General features: G+C 45.3%; 1 protein-coding gene across 2 annotated transcripts in view; it reads right to left on the reverse strand.

Annotated features, from left to right (window-relative positions):
- Positions 1 to 1,918: 1,918 nt before the first annotated feature.
- LRIG2 (leucine rich repeats and immunoglobulin like domains 2) overlaps positions 1,919 to 19,535 on the reverse strand; it is an 18,578-nt gene continuing 961 nt past the window's right edge. The window contains exons 2-19 of one of the 2 annotated variants that reach the window (XR_006181236.1): positions 18,804 to 18,875; positions 18,202 to 18,276; positions 17,645 to 17,779; positions 17,156 to 17,299; positions 16,909 to 17,052; positions 16,271 to 16,414; positions 15,882 to 16,025; positions 12,990 to 13,070; positions 12,147 to 12,218; positions 11,950 to 12,018; positions 11,090 to 11,253; positions 9,768 to 10,088; positions 8,190 to 8,471; positions 7,331 to 7,780; positions 6,707 to 6,856; positions 5,893 to 6,174; positions 4,677 to 5,274; positions 1,919 to 3,961 (exon numbers count right to left, since the gene is read on the reverse strand). Coding sequence is in view for 1 of the 2 variants with exons in the window: in XM_042884318.1 (XP_042740252.1) it covers positions 5,045 to 5,274; positions 5,893 to 6,174; positions 6,707 to 6,856; positions 7,331 to 7,780; positions 8,190 to 8,471; positions 9,768 to 10,088; positions 11,090 to 11,253; positions 11,950 to 12,018; positions 12,147 to 12,218; positions 12,990 to 13,070; positions 15,882 to 16,025; positions 16,271 to 16,414; positions 16,909 to 17,052; positions 17,156 to 17,299; positions 17,645 to 17,779; positions 18,202 to 18,276; positions 18,804 to 18,875 (2,959 nt within the window). In the remaining variant the exon portion in view is untranslated. Of the gene's footprint in view, positions 5,275 to 5,892; positions 6,175 to 6,706; positions 6,857 to 7,330; positions 7,781 to 8,189; positions 8,472 to 9,767; positions 10,089 to 11,089; positions 11,254 to 11,949; positions 12,019 to 12,146; positions 12,219 to 12,989; positions 13,071 to 15,881; positions 16,026 to 16,270; positions 16,415 to 16,908; positions 17,053 to 17,155; positions 17,300 to 17,644; positions 17,780 to 18,201; positions 18,277 to 18,803; positions 18,876 to 19,535 lie in introns of both variants that reach the window. The other variant, XM_042884318.1, reaches the window with a different exon arrangement.

The raw sequence follows: 19,535 nt of genomic DNA on the forward strand, positions 1-19,535 counted from the left end.
CTACACACGACTTATTGCTCAGGAGGATCTCATTTAGGAGAGATCTGCCTTCACCAAGGGCTGAGCTGGAGGTGAGAGCTGCAAGTCGCAGCCTGGGGTCCACAGCTCTGCTGTGCCCCAGCTGGGACGTGGCAGAATGCAGAGCCCTGCACAGCACACACTCCTGGCAGTGCCCCACAGACACAAAATACAGCCAGGACCTATGGAAAAACACAGTGAGGAGAACTCACAGAGAGACCCCAGGGCAGCCATGTGGCTGTGAGTGTGACACACTGCACGTGGCACAGAGCGCAGCCCAGGAACCACGCCGGGCCCCGGCATGGGTGGGCAGCACTGCAGGCAGGCTGGAGAAGGCAGAAGGGCAGACAGAGCCTCCCAAAGGGCACACAGAGCTTTGGTGCAAGTCCCTGCCTGCCCATAAACACTCACGGATCAATCAGCACAAAGCCTGTGCAGCGCAGATCGATTGCTTCTTGTGGGGAGAAAATGAGATAAGTGGTGGTGATCATCATGCTCCATTTCCCTGCAGAGAGGAACCCGGGATGGACCTGCGCCCAGCTGCAGGGACAACAGGGGATAACCAGAAGCCATGGGTTTGCCAGAGCTCTGCCAACACTGAATCCCACCGCAGCTCCTCCTGCCACTGCTCCCTGCAGCACAGCAGGATGGGAGGCAGGGAACTGCCCTGTGCTGTGCCCAGCCCCTGGGGCAGGAGCTTCCTTAACACCCACACTGACCTCCTGACCGGAGGAAGGCAGAGCTGTGCTGGTAGCACTGCAGGGCCAGGATGGGAGCTGCTGCACTGCCAAATGCAGAGGGAGAGCAAGCAAGGGATGGGATCTTCCACGAAAACTCAGTTGTTAGCAAAGCCCAAGGGTAGATGCAATTGTTTTCTGGTTTTCCCCTCCCTTTGATGACCCAGTTTTTGGTTGTTTTTTTTTTCTCTCTTTTTTTTTTCATCTCATCTCAACCAGGCTGCAGTGTTAATTTTTAAATATGCTTGGGTAACTGAGAGCATTAACTATTCATGATCTTATCTTCAATAGCTTCTGCTTCTCTGACACCGTGCCAGGGCTGCGATGTGCACGGTGAACCTGGGAGGGCTGAACTCACCAGGAGAGGTGATAGCTGGTTTTTCCTGCACGCCGTGTTGAGCTGATCCCAGCACAGGTGAGGTCCCACTGCTCCCTGCAGCCTCACAGCACCGATGCCTTCCTGCAATGACAGCGGGTTGAAAACAGGAGCGTGCAAAGAGCTGATCTCCAGGGGATGCTGCAGACACTGTGTGAATTCACAAACATCAGCATGCATCTCACAGCAGCTGGGCAGGCAGGCAGCTGTGCTCAGTGCCCAGTAAGAGCTGGGCAGCGAGGAACCCGGGTCAGAGGGCACGCAAAGCCCAGAGCCTCCATGCAGGAAAAGGGCAGCCCTTTAACTCCTGCTGAAAAAGCAAAGGAACACACATTTACGTACAGCTTTGTGGTTGCTGCATGAAGGTCCTACAGAGGTGATGCTGCTCTGCCTGGGGGAGCAGTGCTGGCAGGCGCAGTGCAGGCAGCACAGAGCTGCGCAGGGACCCAGGGCTGAGCCCCACCAAGCAGCTGCTGCCAAGGTAAAGTGGAGAAAGCGTGCCAAACAGAGGGCAGGAACTGCCAAGGTGTTGGTCAGAACACAGAGTTACAGCGATAGGAACAGGGAAAGGTATCTGAAGGAGGGAAAGAAGTACTTACACCAGCTTGTAGGAGGCATGGCAGCTGGTGGGCAACGCTCTGAGGAAGGGCTGCACGGCGCCAGCATCACTTTGCTGCCACGTGTGCCAGCTGACTGAGCCAGGCTTAATGCCAGCTGTTCTTCCCACCATTACAGCAAAGGACTGATGTAACATCCACAGTAAAAAGATCAGAATCTCACCTGAAACTGACTTATGAAGTTGACTTTATTCTCCCCCCTATAAAAATTAAATATCATTCAATAACAATACATTATTTAGTCTGCAAACTAATGAAAATTACAATGGATACTCAGTGTACATAGCATTTTATTGAAGGTATGTTACAATAGACAAACATATATTACACATCCTATACAAAATATACATTCTTACGTGAGGAAAAAAAAATAGTAGGAAATAGCAACAGGGAAGCAGAGCAGCTTTGATCACACAGCCCCCCATTCCCTGCCATGAATACTTTGGCATTGATTGAAGAAACTGTTTACTGAAATCAGAACGGCCACTGCACTGCCTGCACGTCATGGAGGAAAGGAAGAAACCCCTGATCTTCATGTGCAGGCCTTCCTTCACCTACCTGCAAGCTTCAGCTATTCACAACCAGCTTATGGACTTCACAGAGATTGCATTGCTGCAAGGATGCAAGCGTCCTAATTCACAATGGCAGCTTTTATGGGTGAATTATTCTAGAAATCAGAGCAGCTTTAACTCCTAAATGCATTTCAGAGCTCAGGCTTCAGCTTGTTCTGGTGCAGGCAGCACGATGCTAAAGCTTTGCTCCTGGCTAACCACATCCTGCCAACCTCGTGTGAATTTGGTCGTGCTGCAGAGCTGTGCATTAAGAACACTCCAGCTCTGGGTGCCCCTCGTGCACACCAACATCAACACTTAAACCAAGCGAGCTGAGACCTGTGTTAGCTTAACCCAAAGAGGGATGGAAGGAAAACTTCAACATGTCCCAAAGGATGATGGCAGACCAAGCAGCAGCAGTAGGGATGCTGCTTTCCTGCTCGTGCTGAGCAGAGCTCTGCCACATCAGCCTGTGTGAATAGCTGCAGCCAGCAGTCCAACAGGAAGCTCTGTGCTGCTGCTGCAGTTTTATGACCTGACCTTTCTCATTTGAATTTAAACTGACAGCTCCTGCAACAGAAACAAGTTGGGATAGAAAATAACCACAATGTCTTCAATGCTGTCTGGAAGGGAAAAGCCTGGAGAAAACCAAACCAGAAAGAAACAAACACACAATTCTTGGTATGTTATGTCTAAGTCCTTACAATAGTTGAGAGGTCAGAGGCCGAGTTTAACACACCTCCTTCCCCACTTCATACAAAGGTCAAAGACAATGAGGTCCTCTTCCTACTGAAGCTGCTGGCTACCAAGGCAACTGCCTTTGCTTTCAAAACAAAGGTAAGAGCCCTCAGTAACATTTGCTCATTTACATACATCTACTATTCAGGCCCAAAGAGACGTGGGAAAATATTTTTCCCAGCATTTCCTGGCTCTTTCACTTAACCATTCCCCAGTCTCCAAAGTTTTCAGCTGCGATTTTGCATCAGAGCCCTCAGTCACACGCTGTGCAGGAATGGAGCAGTGGGAATCCCGACCCACAGCTTGGGCTGCCCCAGGAAGGTTCTGTCTTTCTAGCCATACCACACAGCTGCTCTCACTCGGTCTGTAGCCCATGGCTTGGAAAAAGCAGAGCAGAGACAGAAACCCCCGAGCTCTTCAGGCACTGAAGCACCCCAAGCTCTGAGCACAACATTCTGCTCAAAGCCCATCGCTGATGGGACGTCACACAAAACACAAAGATGTGTTTTCCCAGAAGAACAACTCAGAACAAGTCTTTGTAATGCTCTCCCTCCTCAGTTTGTCACACACACTCCACTGCAACCTGCGAAGCTTCTGCACTTCTTCTATTTGTCCCAGCAAGGGCTGCATTTTCAACAGTGGTTCTCCTGCTGTTTAACAGCTCACCTGTCAAATGCTTCACATCTTGACCACGCTGTGGCCTACAGAGCCTTTATAGGGTTTAACAGAGCAAGAATCCCGTTGCCCTTTTATGAAAGAAAAGGCCCACGTGCTTCCTGGCAGCGCAGAGGAAACAGAAAATCCATTCTGGATTTCGTGGAGCATTCATCACGTGCTTTTCCAACTCACCCCATGCCTTTCATCAGGGCACTCCTTTCAGAAGTTCGTTTAGCTGTCAGCTATGGAAGATGCACACGTGCCTCCCTGCAACATGCACAACACAAAGGCTTTGTAAAGACAGCAGTTCAGATAAACTTCTGAACCAAACCACTCAGAGGTCCCATCTTAGAGCTGTTTTAGCAGATGAAAACTGTTTTGTGTACCATACTTGTTTGTTACTACAGAAACTCCTGAGAAGTTGGATAGCACTGGAGGCTGGAGCAGGCTAGCTGTTAATGCAGGGCCTGCTGGGCTTTAGGCTCTACTGGAAAAGACAGGCTGCCTAGTACAGAAATTAAGGACTCACCACAGGAATGGTCAGACTTGGAATTCTGCTAACGAAACGGATCAGCCTGCAGGCAGGTCAGCCAAGCTCAATGCACACAGAGATGCATGCAGCAATGAAATTCATCAGTATCACAGTTTCACTACGTACCTGTTGTAAATTCACTTCTTTCCAAAACAAAGTCATCTTTATCCCTTCAGAACTGAGCTTTCAATCCCACAAAACAAATTACGGCTTGCTATGCAGCTGTCAAGACCAACAGCATAATACATACTTTGGCATAATAAAAAATATATTTACATTACAGCCAAGGCATTTACATGCTTAGTGTGTACAAAATATTTATAAATGCAACTTTATTTACAACTAGAGTTTGTTTTTTCATAGGGAAAAAACAGCCCCAAAGTGAGACTGGTAACAAACGCCTGCCAACAGACCGAGGAACAAAAAGCTGGCCAAAAGTTTTATGCTTACAATTACTGGGGAATTCCATGAGGAGGCCTTGAACATTTGTTTTCAAGCAGACAATGTGGTGTGAAATAGCTATGCATTCTTGAGAGATTTTCAAAGCATGCACCAACACAAAGGCTGTTCCCAACATCAGAAGATCCACTTTGTAACGCCAGTCACTGATCACTGCCTGTTCTGTCCCACCTTGCAGCACACACGAATCCAAGCAAAAAGGGCAGTGCCACCTCCTGCCAGGGGGGGGGTCTGCCTCAGCTCAGGCAGCCTGGAATTGCAGACACACGTTTAAAGCATCTTTGGCCTAGAGTTTAGTCCTGAGGTAGAAATACAAGTCAGCTGATAGGGATTTGCTTCCAAGGCTCCATTCCTGTGCCTTACGTGGTTTCGCTGTAGTCGCGAATGTTCCGTGTCCTATTAAAATCAAAGTTATGCTCACGTAACCTGTGCAGGGCTCTGGGTGAAGCAGCCTGCTCCCTCTCACTGTCAAGGATCCCCTCAGTTCGAAGAGGTCGTGGGGCCTCACGAGCCGATTGCTGCTGCAGAAAGTGCGAGTGGGAGAGCGCCAGGTCTTTGTTTACCGCCCATAAGGGAAGCTGGAAGGGTTCTGAAAAAGAAACAGCAGGAGATGAACAGAGTGGGTTCATGGTAAGCAAACACAAGGCTTAGATTTTTCTGAGTCGTGCTGTTTAGCAAGAACCTCCTCCTGAGGCTGCTCTCTCTGTTTTTGAGGGCACCCTTTGCTGGATGCCCTCTCATTTCAGCAATATTTGGTACAGTAACACAAAAATAACAAACAGTTCCAGTGTGAATTTTTACAAAGGCGACCTGGAAAAAAGTCCACACGAAAATCAATCAATTTACAAAAATAATTCTTTGGGAGCTAGCTGAAACTCAGCCCAGCTCACACAGGATGGCTCTGTGTTTCCTATGTGATGTTTTAAATCAGGGCCAACAGATGTGGAAGGGATCCCATCCCACAAGCTGTAAAGGTGGACTGCACACTAAGAAACACAGCTTTTGTAACATCGTCCTCTTCAACTCTTGCATACTGCATGCAAACTGAGGGCTGGTTCTGCTAACAAGTGGTGCATCAACAGATGAATTACTCCACACACCATGCAGTCTGTAGAATTAGCAGTGAATCAACAGTGGAAAGCAGCACAAGGAAGGTCAGCAATATCAGAAAATACAAAATTATTCAGAGGGAAAAGGACACGCTCACCATTAATCTGCTGGGAAGAGATTTTCTTCTCACTTATTCTGTCGTGACTGGTAAGGAAGACAGACATGTCTCTGTCTCCAAAAGCATTATCAAGAGCACTGGTCTCATGCTGGGTGTGTGCTGGGTATGTTTCCTTGGGCATCTGCACCATGAGATTAGGGAGAGTTGGATCCAGGGGGTCCTCCTCTGTGATGTAGGTGTAGGGACAGTACTCTCGTGTCCTGGAGTAGATGTTTGCATTGTCGTAACAGTCTGAGCAGATCACCAGTGGTGCTGTGCCACCTGAGCAATGGAAGGAAATAGAATGCTCTCAAGAGGACAAGAACACCTGATTTCCATCAACTTTCATGGCTTATCCTTGACTTTCGAGATGCCAAAGGAAAGGAGCAGCACAAAACTCCACTGAACAGAGGAGCTCTAACGGCAGTGCTGGACAAATCACAAACCCTGAATCAAGAAGCCTCTTTAGGCAACTGCTCTACTCTGGGACTTGAAGGTTGGCAGTTGTGACATCTATATGTAAAAGCACTCAGAGCAGATGTGAGCCCAGATATTGCTGGACCAAAGATCACCTGCATGGAACGCAGCAGCTTTGATCGGAGAATGTAAATACTGAAAGAAAAACAGGAGATGCTTCAAACTCAAAACATTCAATGGATGCTTTGTGATCAACCTCAACTCTTCTCTAAGGAAAGTCACCTTTGATGTTAACATGCAGCACTGCCCTACGTTGTGCAACACTGCTGCCAGCTACGAGGACTACAGCCCTGGCGCCCTGCTGAATGCAAGCAGTACACGTGAGGACGTTGCTTACCATCTGTGCTTTTGTGCACGTAGCTGCTGGCTGGAGGCATGAGCTGCTGATGGCTTCCTGCCTCTGAGTTACTGTATCCTTCCTGAGGCTCTGACAGCGTTCCTTGGGAGGATAAATAACTGGGAATGTCAGCAGGTAGGTTCATCTCCTCTGCAAGGCAGAATTCACACTGATGTTGTGAAGAGCTCAGTGCCACATTAACAAAACTGCACACAGAATTTCAGAATTCAGCGGAGGGTGAGGAGGCACCTTAAGGGCACTGTTACCTTTAAGTCATTGATGACAACTCCATATAGCTAGTTCAAAACTAACAGGGCCCCAACACAGGTCCTAAAGACCTTAACTTAATTCAAACATCCATTTCCAAACCTCTTGTACTTTCCTTCAGCGTAGAACAAATTCAGCGTGTAAGAAATAAAATACACTGCTGATATCTAATAAATAAACAAATCATTCTATGCTTGCCTCTTCACCTGGAAGGTGAATCTGAGGTGAATCCCTTAAGAGATTTTAGAAGGAAATCTTTAAACCTTTCATCCTATTCAGCCGTAACAAAACCAGAAATTTCACCTTTTGTGTTTTGGATTGGAAACGTGACTGAAGCACGGTGCTGTGGTACCCTACCTGTATTAGTGATGCTGTAATCTTCACTCTTCCTTCTCATGTGGTAAATCACAATAACCCACACCAGGGAAGTTCCCACAACGCAGCAAACCACGACGATGATCACAACGCCTACTGTCGTCCAACCATCTTCCTCGTGGACGATGCCATTTTGGGACGAGTCGCAGTTGGGGGAAGCCAACACATTGAGGTAAATGTGCCCACGCTCAGTGCCCAGCGTGTTGGACATAATGCAGGTGTACTTTCCAGCATCCTCCAGCCCAGCGTCCACGATGATGAGGAGCTGATTGGCCGCAGCAAAAAAATGCCTCTCTGTGACAGCCAAAGGTCCATCATCTTTAGTCCAGTTGAGGCGAGGGGCAGGGCTGCCACCAGCTATGCACTGCAGGACTGCAGTTTCACCTCTGGTCACTGTTCTGTCTTCCAAGGGTCTAATAAAGGAAGGAGTTTCTGTGGCAGTGGAGAAAACAAACAGAACAACTGTAAGATGACTTCACGGTGCAACCCCACTGTGTATTCCATGATATAAAAGTCCAGCCTTACAACCTGAATGCAAACTTTTGCAATGAAGCATAGGATTCAGTATTCAAACACCCCCAACCCCTGCCAAGCAGTTAGAGATGTTCTTCCAGAGGCAGAACATTTAAATTTCAAGCTTGGTGGACAGGGAGGCTTGTGGTGCAACTACAGGGGCAAAAAACAGTCTTCTCTTTTTCCTTATTATAGAATACCAACTTCAACCAGAGGTAGAAGAAACTATTTTCTTCATATTTTAACTTCTTTCTATAGGAGTTAAGCCTGCTACTCACAGATAAACCACACAAGTTCAGTTAAATGATCCATGCCAGCAATCTCTTACCTAACACAGTCAGTGTAGCATTTGCTGACAAACCCCCAGCAGCGTTTTGTGCCATACAGCTATAGATGCCCATGTCTTCTATTTTCACATTTGCAATAAAGAACACGTCGTCCTCAGGCATGACGTGCATTCTCCTCTCTCGTGCAGCAGGGAAGTCTGTGCCACCATCTTTCTGCCAGGAGATCTGAGGGGTGGGGTGGCCCTCTGCAGCACACTCCAGTCGGGCCATCGCCCCAGTGCGGATTGTGAGATCCATGGGGGTCTTCAGGAAGGAAGGCAGCTCTGGATCAAGAGAGACATTAAAAGCTTTGCTATTTTCAGCAGCAGGGGAAAAAAAGAAGAGAGAAAGAAAAAGCAGCAAAAGCACTGCAGCACAGAATAGCTGAAAATACACAAATCTGCAATGCACCTTTACTTCTTCCTGTTCGAAGGAGAGCCTTCTGAAGAACTGCACTAACTTTCTGTGGTCGTTTCTAAAAGCCTAGCCTTCAAATTTAAATACAGTACCTCAGTATGGTATCTGTGGTGTTTATTTAAGATCTGTAGGACATTTCATGGGGAAAAGACAGGCTGAAGGAGCTGGGCCAGTATGGAGGAGAGAAGGCTGCAGGAAGACCTCATTGTGGCCTTCTGGTATTTACAGGGACATTACGAACAGAAAGGAAATCAACTTTTTAGACTGGAAGGACAGAGGAGAATGGTTTTAAACTAAAAGAGGGGGAGATTTTCACCGACAGTGTGGTGAGGGGCTGCAACAGGTTGCCCAGAGGCTGTGGATGCCCCATCCCTGGAGGCATTCGAGGCCAGGATGGATGGAGGCCTGAGCAACTGAGTGAGTACTTGATCCAGCTCCTGGCAATCCTGCCTGTGGCAGGGATTTGGAACTTGATCCCTGAGGATCCTTCCAATCCAAGCCATTCTCTCTTCCTTGGTAACAGGGAAGGTGAACTTCCACTTCCAAAGTTGAAGTCTGCATTATCTTTTCTATGGAACCAAAAGAAAGAGCACGGGCACCTCTGCTCTCCAACATAACAGGGAACAGTGGTTTGCTAGCTGATATGAATGCTGCCTTCCCAACGCCCTTCTCTGAAGTCAAAATAATAGGAACCCTTCATTTTGGCTAAAATATATATATATATAACAAAGAAATTCATTAAATGATTTTTCAGAGTTTGTTTCCAGTACCACAAGCAATTTTTTTTTGTTCAATCTTCTCTAGGGCAAGGTGCTTAGTTAATGAAGGGACAGCAGAGGGAGCTTTTAGTTAAGAGACTTTACTTCCACTCAGACAGATCAACAGCTAACTGAGCTAAAACCTCCCGTGCTTTCATACCTGCCCCTTTCCAGAACTGAACAGAAAGCCTTCCACTAACAACATTACTTCTTTCCTGCTTTATTAAAAGGTATTTGAGAAATCTAAGTTCCAGCAAGACATCACTGCACAGCTACATTGGGCCTGCTCTAATTGGGAACTAAGGAATCCTAATAAATGTTATAAATCAAAAAAGAAAGGGTCAGAATCAGACCTGCTCCACTTTTAACCTCAGATGTTTCTTCTACGTTACCATTATCACTTACCATTAACAGTCAGCTTGGCTTTGTCAGAATAGTTGGAGCCAAAGTGATTGGTGACGATGCACTGATATTTTCCTTCATCGGTGAAATTCACATTGAAAAGGTGGAGGACAGTGGTGTACTCAACAATCTCACCATTCTGCTGCTGATACCTGGCAAAATTCTCAACCTCTGCATCATACAGCACTTCGCTGTCCTTACGCCACGCAGTGGACATGGGTGAATCACTGCTGCTCACAGCAGTGCAGGTCAGAGTCACATTCATGCCACGCAGAGCAATCGTGGTCTCAGGATGCACTCGTATCTGTGGCTTAGGGAAATTATCTGGAAATGAAAGCAGCAAGATTAGCTACTCTCCTCTTCCACGTGCAATTAATATTGCAAGAAAACTCATTCGAAAGACACAGTAAGCAGAATGAAAGCTGCAGGAACAGATGTCCTGCTTGGGAGGCACGTATTTAGTTGCTTTTATTTAGAAATCAAGCTGTGAAAGAGGATTAGAACCACAGGTAGGAGTGCAGGAGAAGCAGAGAACAATCAGTGCAGAATCACAGACTCGAGCAGCCCTTTCCTTTCCACAGCCTTCTGGAACTCGCCCTATTTAGACTGCATGCTCAGCTGAAGAGCTGGGTTTGCTCACGAGGAGCAGATTTATTTTCAGGCAGTTTAATATCCTGAAAAGCCTTTAAGTTACACAAACACAAAGCACTGCAAGAAGTTTACATGATCTCAGTTGAGCAGTTATTTTGACACCTCTCACTACAGCAGAGACAGCCTCACAGGCACACAGCACTCAACGTTGGTAACATCAGAATGGAGAAGCAGATGTTTGTGCCTACATGGTGATTATTGTATCCTTTACCACCAAAACAATTAAAGAATTATGTATGCAAAAGCAACACTTGTTAGACTACTGGATAACAGAAGAGCAGTATATTTCCAGCTCTGCCGCAGACTTCACACATGACTGTGGGCAGTCTCTCAGTTTTCCATTTCACAGTTTGGTTACAGAAATAAATAGGCTCATGTCTGAAACTGTGGCAGCACAGAGACCAGATAAACGTTACAGATTCTGAGCATCAGAAATTACGTCAGAGCATTAACTGTCCTAGCCAAACACCTCTTGTAAAGCAAAAGGCATTCACACACAGGAGAAACGGAAACACAATCAGTTTTTAAACAGTAATCTGAATGAAAAACAAAGCAGTCTCACAGAATGACACAGACCAAGCACCTTCAGCAGTGCTGCAGCCTGGTTTCAGGAAGACACCTGCACAGATCTGCATTACTACGTTTTGATGTCAATAGGAATTAAAAATACAAACCGCAGACGAAGTCATCGGGCTCCACGCTGAACAGGCTTTGCCCTGCCAGCCACTCAGGGTGAGCACAGCTGACGTTCACAGCCTGCTGGAAGTGACTGTCAGCGAGCCACTGTGGCAGCCACTTCAGCTGGCAATCACAGAGCAAGCTGCTGGTGTTCAAAACCCTGCAGAAGGAAGGCAAAACGCAATGTGATCAAAGGTCATGCATTTCACCCAGAAGAACAATTTTAAAGCACATACTTCCAGAAGTTGTAAGATTTACAGCATTCTTTTGTGCTCACACGTAAGTGTGCTTCTCCTCACCTTCCTCAGACTAGCAGACCTTGCAGACTAACAGTCCATATGGCCAATGCTAACCAGATAGCAGTTTTAAAACAGATTACATGATATTCAGAGACTTTATCTCATAGAGACAACTGTGTTACACTGGGATTAGTCTTGGGTGCAAAGGTCACTTCATGTCATCATACTTCACGTGTCTGAAGATGACAAGAAGCTCTATAGCAGCTTAAGCATCCATTGAGCATCTAAAATCTGCCTAGCTGTGAATTTTAAGGTCTTTCCCTAGCCTGAAAAAGGTGGTGACAAAATGTATGTTTTGATAACCTCCCCCCTGCCCCAAAAATCCTGGTGAACAATTTATTCACAAATACAGATCACCAATTCTGATTATAAGTCAGGAAATGTCAAGCCCTAAATCAAGCTTAGTGTAGTGCCAGGGACTTTTAGCAGGTAAGTTACAAGAACTTTAACTCTTCTGTTATGGGAGTGGGATGTACATCAGTCAGTTCCACAACGGCTGATGGATTCTTTACAAAAGGAAGAATTGTAAGAACTGTAAAGAACTGTCATAGACTTACAGCTCCTTCAGTTGAGCCTGGGCAAATGCATTTTCTTGGATGGACATTACTGCGTTGTTGCTTAAATCTCTGCAAGGAACAACAACGGGTGGGAATGATTTCACACGCTACCTTCAGTTAAATCATTGTAAACTTGAGAGAGAATACAAAATTGAAAGCAATAAACAACTAGGAGTTCTACAGAGCAAAGTACTTACAGATGTTCAAGTCCTTCAAGACCAGAGAATGCTTTCTTCGTAATTGATTTAATCTGATTTCCTTGTAAGATTCTGCAACACAAGTACCAAGCCCAGAAAGCAGTCAATCTCAAGGCGAGCTCATAAGTAAGACCCAAAGTTCCCTAAGATGTTTAACAAAGGTTTTCTTCATTCTAGGAGAGTTTAAGCTCAAAAAAGTAGTATTCAATCATTTTATTTTCTTAAGGATAGTATTTTTCTTTTCTATCTTTGAGATGGGCCAGAAGAAAATTAAACCAGCAGAACAGAACAGTTCTTGGGAGGGAGCAACAAGCTCCTAATCTGCCACAGCCACATCAGCTCCTGAGGCTGCACACTTATGCTGTTTGTCACAAGCAGTGTTTGCAGTTCCACAGAATGCTTTATTTTCCTACAAAGCTCACAGCACTGAACAGAGTGCCAAAGTACTGAAAAGCTGATAATTGAATGCTGTTTCATATTTGCTCAACAATACTTTTTTTCCCCCCCTTCCTTCAGAGAAATATCAAGTTTTTCCTAAAGTAAGGCACAAAGAGTGACAGTCACCACACAGCACAAGTGAGCTATTCAGTAACAGCTGCATTCAAATGCCTTCTTCAAGCCAAGTGACTTCTTCAAACTGGTCCTGCAAAATGATCCAGCACTACACAGACTCAGTGGTCACGAACACGGAACCCAAATCTACACTGAGTTGTCCTAGCATAGAAGGGGAAACTCAGCTGCCAACCAGAAAGGCTTTCTGCCATTCACAATTACTCTATATTTTGCATTTTCCCTCTTTTGTTTGCTTCTGAAGCACTGTCACTGATGTTTTGTAATACATACAGTTTATCCAGCCTGCTGAGTCCCACAAATGCTTCATTCGCATCCTCTATGGCCCAGGAGATCTCATTGTTCCCCAAGTCCCTGCAGGAGCAGAAAAATCTTCTTACAAACCATGCAACATCATCACGACCACTGCTAGTGCTTAGCTATGGAAGAAAACTGACTGTTATATTACTGCCTGGGAAAGGTGTTCAGGATCAGGCACTGGAACAGACCCCCCAGGAAAGTGGTCACAGCACCAGGCCTGCTGGAGGTCAAGAAGCGTTCGGAAAACGCTCTTAAGACACACGTTGGAATTTCTAGGCAGCCCTGTGTGCAGCCTGGAGTCAGACGTGATGACTCCCATGGGTCCCCTCCAGCCTGGGGTGTTCTATGATTCCATGGGACAGCGTCACCTGGAAGGTCTCAGAACTTTCATAGATCTGTATTTATCAGAACATCCAACTTGAGAGACACGAGGGAAAACAGATTTGTTGGAGATCAGCGCCTCAGACAGAACCACAAATGAATTGTGAAGTGTGATTTCTTGATGTGGTATTTAAGGAAAGACCCAGCCTGACGAGCAGCACTCACGTGATGGACCATTCACCAGGAGCTGGGAGAGGCTCCTGCAGCAAGTTGGTTCATGCAAGCAAGTTAACCAATCCACTGCAGCATTAACCTCCCTGAGTAACAGGCTTAAAACAGCATTAGCATGCTAAGAGATTACACACAGGTTATGGAGCAAGGCTGCCAGGCACAAAGTAGTAGATTTTCAGACTGAAGTTGATATTCTGCTCACAAATCTTGTTACAAGCTAATGGGATTTCTGTTCGATCTCTGCACAGCCCCTCTGCCCCTCACACAGAACAGTGTGGTCTAAGCAGTGAAAGCAATAGAGCAGAACAGGCTTGGAAGGATCAAATGCTTTTTAGAGAGAAGGTGAAATAAATTCAGAAATTTTCAGGCAGAATGGCATGGACTAAATAAAGAGTTTCTACTGATAAAGCCAAAACTTTGTGCCTTAAAACCACTGTGCACAGAAGAATTTGCAGACAGAAGTATTCAAAGGAAGATAAACAGATGAAAAACAGTTTATATTGCACCTTACCAGATATCACTACGTGCCTCAGCTCAATGGACCCTCCAAAGAAGCTGTGACACAGAATGCTAACTAGGCACACAGTTGTGTGCATCATCTCATATAATGCTACTCTCCTTTTGCTAAGGGTGGAAAAAGGCAGCATCCATATTCCCTTGGGGGGGGGGGGGGGTTGTAAACGTGTGGATTAATGCTCTGGAAGAGACCAGGATCAATCTCCAGGATGCTGCCAGGGCTATCACACTTTCTCACTTTGAATGACAGAAGCCTTGTCCTCAATACCCTGCGTGAGGCATTTCTGCTATAGGTGGACTTTAAAGTTCAGGACAAAAATAACAGTGCTTGTGATTCCACCATTCGTGTACCCCAGGGACTCCAGTGCAGCCTTAGCAGTTGCTGACATTAAGATATTTTCCTCTTTGGAATGTGTTCAGTTTAATGTACTGGATACAGATATGATCTAATGATAAAAACAACTAGATGAGTAATATGCCAAACTCATTCCCAAGTTGCTAATTCTTAGGATTTGAACTATTTCCTTGAATTCTCTCCAGGTCTGCTTCAGAATCTTATATTCTGAGTGCCAGAGCAGCAGCAGTGCCAAGTTACAGTATTGAAGCAGCAATTAATGTTTTGAAGTTCTAAAGTCTCAAACTTCAGGGCTGCTCCTCAATACACCTTTGATCTCACTGTGCTCCTGGTACTTTGGCTTTACGTACAGATCTGAGTTTGTTCCTGGTCACCGAAGCGACCATGCAGAACGGTGGCAGGGGCTGAACACACAAACACTTGTGCCAGTCTCAGCACTGAAACAAATCACATACAAGCAACAATGGAAGCAATCTGACAGCAGCACAGTATCTCTTGTTTGAAGTGTTTTCACACTCCACTACTTCAACTGCTCAGTAAAATGAGTGAGCAGCCCGAAAGAAAAGCCCCTCATTGTGTGAGAGGAGGAGTTTGCTCCTTCTGCTTGGTTGGGCACGAATGCTTGGAGCTGCTGTCCTGCAAATTCCAGCCTGAAGCAGACTGCACCCTTTCAGCTGTTCCTCGCCCCTGAGGAGCCCGGGAAAACCGACTAATTAATCTGCTCTTGTTCTTCTTTCATGCTACTCTAAATCTAAGAAATTAGTTCTAATTATTTCATTAAAAGGTTGCAGTAAGGTTAACAGAATATGACTGCTTACATAAATTTCTCTGCTAAGTTTGCTTATTTAAGCATTTATTTAATGAACTGACAGAGGGGTTATAAACTTTCACTCTTTTCTCAACTATCTTTGTTCAGGATGATCTACTTTGGATCTACTTGAGGTTTTTGGTTGTTTTTTTAATTAATACTTGGGTCCTGTCAGCAGTATTGAACAGCTTCAGCTGGTGACAAAGGTCCTGGCAAAAGCAGAGCTGTGCCTCTGATGGAAAGGAGTAATCCTACAGCTCTCCTACATGCTGTGCTGTGACTCCTGCATGCACACAGCAGCCAGCAGGTTCCAACCCTAAGAACAACACCTGGAGTAAAGAGAGGTCCAGGCTGGCATTTTGCAAGCTGACTGTCTGCACCTCCTCACACCTGGTATGGCATGCAACCGAGAGCTCAAGGTCATCAAGTCACTGCTCATTAGCACCACTAAAATGGTTGGTTTGTGTTAGCTATGCCGAGGTTCTGTCATCTCAGCACACCCAATGATGATCTGCCCTGTTGTACCTGAAGGCAGGACAGCAAAACACCGACCTCAGGCTTGCTGAGAGCAAAGCTCAGCACCTTCACTTCCAGGAAGTTTAAAATGAGGTTGTCAGAAATGCTCTGCACTCACAGGGTTCGAAGGTTTGTCAGACCTCTGAAGACACCATCAGCAATGTGACTGATCCGATTGTCTCCCAAGTTCAGTTTCTCCAGCAAACCAAGTCCCACGAAGGCAGATTCCCTGAGGCGAGTTAGCTGGTTGTACGACAGGTCTCTGGAAGCATTGAACAGCACTTCAGAGGCATGTGGAGGGGATTTATTGTGATGACACCATCAAACAATCAAGTACTGAATCTTAATTTCTAACAGAAGACTTATTAAAAAAAAAAAACAAAACTAAAATACACAAGCTTAGCAAAGAAGTCAAGTACTTCCTCCAGTAACTCACTGCATTTGTGCTATCCAATATGTTATTTGCAACATTACAAAATCCCCACTGAAAAGCAGCCCAGGGCTTACAGCTCAGCAAGTCTTTGGCAGAACTCCCATGCATCTGGGCTGATCTTGTTAATGGCATTCTGGCTTACGAAGAGTTGTTGCAGTGTCCGCAGCCCATACAGCCAGCCCTTGTTTACTTCTGTCAAGTTATTATGTTCCAGTTCTCTAAGGAAAATAGAAGGAAAAACATTTGCCAAACAGATAATCAATGAAATATTTACTTCCCAAAGTTTACCAAGTAGATCTCAGAATGATTTACTGACACTAGGCCTTACAGAACCCGAAATGCATGATTATATTCATCTGACAGAAACCAAGAATGAACAAAAGTATATTAAAAAAACAATCATAATAGCAATGGCAACAGCAATCCAGCAGAACTGAAAATTACAGTCTCTAAAACATCACTTTAAAAAACAAAACAAAACAAGAAACTTTTGCTAACTCTGCATGGCACAGAAAGGCAGCATCCCTCCACCTCCGGAGTGAACAGACACACCAACATGATGGGAAAATGCAGATCTATAAGCTCATATCCTGTGATGCTCGTTGTTGTTCCAGCACAGCTCTGGTGTCAGGGAAGCCAAAGAGGACATGATTCTGCCCCTCCACACACCCCAAAAGTCCCTAGGAGAAATTCTAGCACTAAGTATACTCACAATTCTTCTATATTATTGAGGCCAAAGAATGCTCCATCCATGAGTCTGCTAATCCCATTGCGCTGCATCTTTAAGGATTTCAGGGACTCCAGGCCTTGGAATGTAAGACTTTCTACAATTTTAATCCGGTTCCTTTTCAGTTCCCTTATATAAAAAAGACAGCAAAATATTAAAGCACAACTGATCATCAAGAACACACATCACAATGAACACAAATGCATTGTGAGCTCTCAAGACTACGACTTACAGAAACTGCACGTGAGGCAATTTGAAGATCTTTGGTGGAATCACACTAATCCTATTTCTGTTCAGCTTCAGCACTATGAGAGAGCTAGATAAATTATCGAGGCAGCCTGCTTCCAGGGTGCTGATTCTGTTGTTACTCAGATTCCTAAGGGAGAAGAGGGAAAAGAAACCTTTTAGAACATGGAGAACTCCATGAACAAAACCACAGGCCCACACTTCAGTTAGGCGAGGTTAAAACAACGTCAACAAGGATCTGCATCAAAGGAGCAGAAATGACTCCATGTCCCTGCTGGCTGATGTACCAGCACTCTGACAGCGCTGCTCTCCACACTATCTGAGAAAAAGCAAGACAAACTGCTATGAACAGCATTTTATTTCAGGCACGTTTGTTCCTGCCAGCTCAAATCCCACATTAAGACAGAAATACACAGCAGGTGAGGTGTTCAACACTGCTGCCAGGAACCCCGGGCACAGCAGAGCACATACTTACAGGTACTTCAGCTGCATCCGTGGAAAAGAAGCAGCTTTAATTTCTGATATAAGATTGGAACTCAGATCCAGGCTTTCCAATGAAAGGTAAACTTGGAGCTGCTCAGCGTTTACTTCTGGAATGGCATTGTGCACCCTGAAAAACACCAGCAAGAGATGAGTCCCAAAACATCCCATCCTTTGTGCCGCACAGCTGAAACAGCTGTAGGATGCTGCACATCTTCAGTGCACCTCCCAAACTGGAAACGCAGCACACGCTTCAGAACATTCCTTCTGAAAGCAATACTGGAAATCCAAGAGTTATGTGCTGCTCTGACACACGAACAGATTCACATTCTGTGTCTGTAATCCTGTTCCTTGTGGGAACTGTCATTCCAAGACCCAATTCCTCCCCTTCAAAGCTGCCTGCCGTACCTGACTGCACGTTGTTGGTAATTCAGGGTGACTCGGTTGTCTCACTGATTCCTACTTTTCCAAAGAGTGCTCGCTATTCCCCAAAGCACTGCTACAATTCCCCCATTTGCTGAACAAGGAAAAAGCAGCTGAGCTGTTACTTACAGTGAGAGCAGGGTGATATTGGAAGTCGTTTCTCCAAAATAGGGAATTTCACTCAGCTCATTGTAATTCATTTTCCTTAAAGCAAAAAACAACCTTTACTGACACTAAGAGGAGAAAACCCCTCCCACATACATGCATAGAAAATGCAATCACCAAACATTCAGCAATTTCATCTTACCAACATCAGCAGACAAAGCAGACTGCATAAATACCAACAATTGGAAGAACTTCACAGTGAGGCCCATCAGCTTCCACCATTTTATTGCACTCCATCACTCCTCTTTAACTCGTAATTTGCCAGAGTGAAAACAAATGGGAGCTGTTGGTAATAGGTGAACGGTTGGACTGGATGATTTTAGGTCTTTTCCAACCTTGCTGATTCTATGATTCTATGAAACGTCTCGTTTCTTTTCACAAGTATCCTCTCATCTTTTATGAGAAAGTTTTCTTTTTATGAGATCAGTTTTACATAAAACACGCTGCCAGCAAAGCATCCATGTTAAATTAACTGGTATTGCATATTTCTGCAAGTCAGACCAGTTATCTCGGTATGCAGCACTAATTACAATTAGGCTGAGTTTATCATTGTGAAAAATGCTTACACTTCTTGCAGCGTGTGAGCAGACAAATCCATGCTCCAGTTGGATGACAAGATATGATTGTGACTTAAATCCCTGTAGAACAGAGAGAAAAGTTATTCTGGATGCAGGAATTAAGAAAAATCGTGCATTTTATGCAACCTAAAAGCTGTAAGCCATGTTTCTCATGCTCTCTCACTAAAGGAGGGAGATGCTGTGATGGTTAACTGCGATGATGCTGTTAACAAGCTTTTCATGTAGTCTTCTTAGGAGAAATTTTGTATCTGGTTCATACTTGGAGAAGCACTGATGTATCTCCACCTGATTACTGCTGTCCTGGTGAAGCACACTGATGGATGGATGAACACACAGTGAAAAGCACAGCATGATCTACAAACTGACAGCTAAGGCTGCTGCTCCTTCCAGAACCAAACAGCATCCTTGGAAAAGCCAAAAACTGACAACACCTCACAGGGTGAGTTCTGAACGTTACAACACAGAGCAGCATTCACCAAGTGCCTGATTCTCCATCACCCTCCAGTCATCCACACAGCACGTGTGATTTAGCAGGAAAGATGCACTAACAGCTGCCTGCTTTCATCAGGACAACACGCTCCAAAGGTGCTTTCCTAGCAGCAAGGAAAACCAAAGCACACAGCCAGCATCACTGCAGGTCTGGCAGTTATGAGAAAGGGAATGTTTCGGTCCTCAGCAATGGGTGAAATGAACAGCAATGGGTGAAATGAACAGCAATGG

This window comes from Lagopus leucura, unplaced genomic scaffold, assembly GCF_019238085.1.
Source record: "Lagopus leucura isolate 7727_CA_CO unplaced genomic scaffold, USGS_WTPT01 Super-Scaffold_100043, whole genome shotgun sequence".
NCBI classification, from domain to species: domain Eukaryota; kingdom Metazoa; phylum Chordata; class Aves; order Galliformes; family Phasianidae; genus Lagopus; species Lagopus leucura.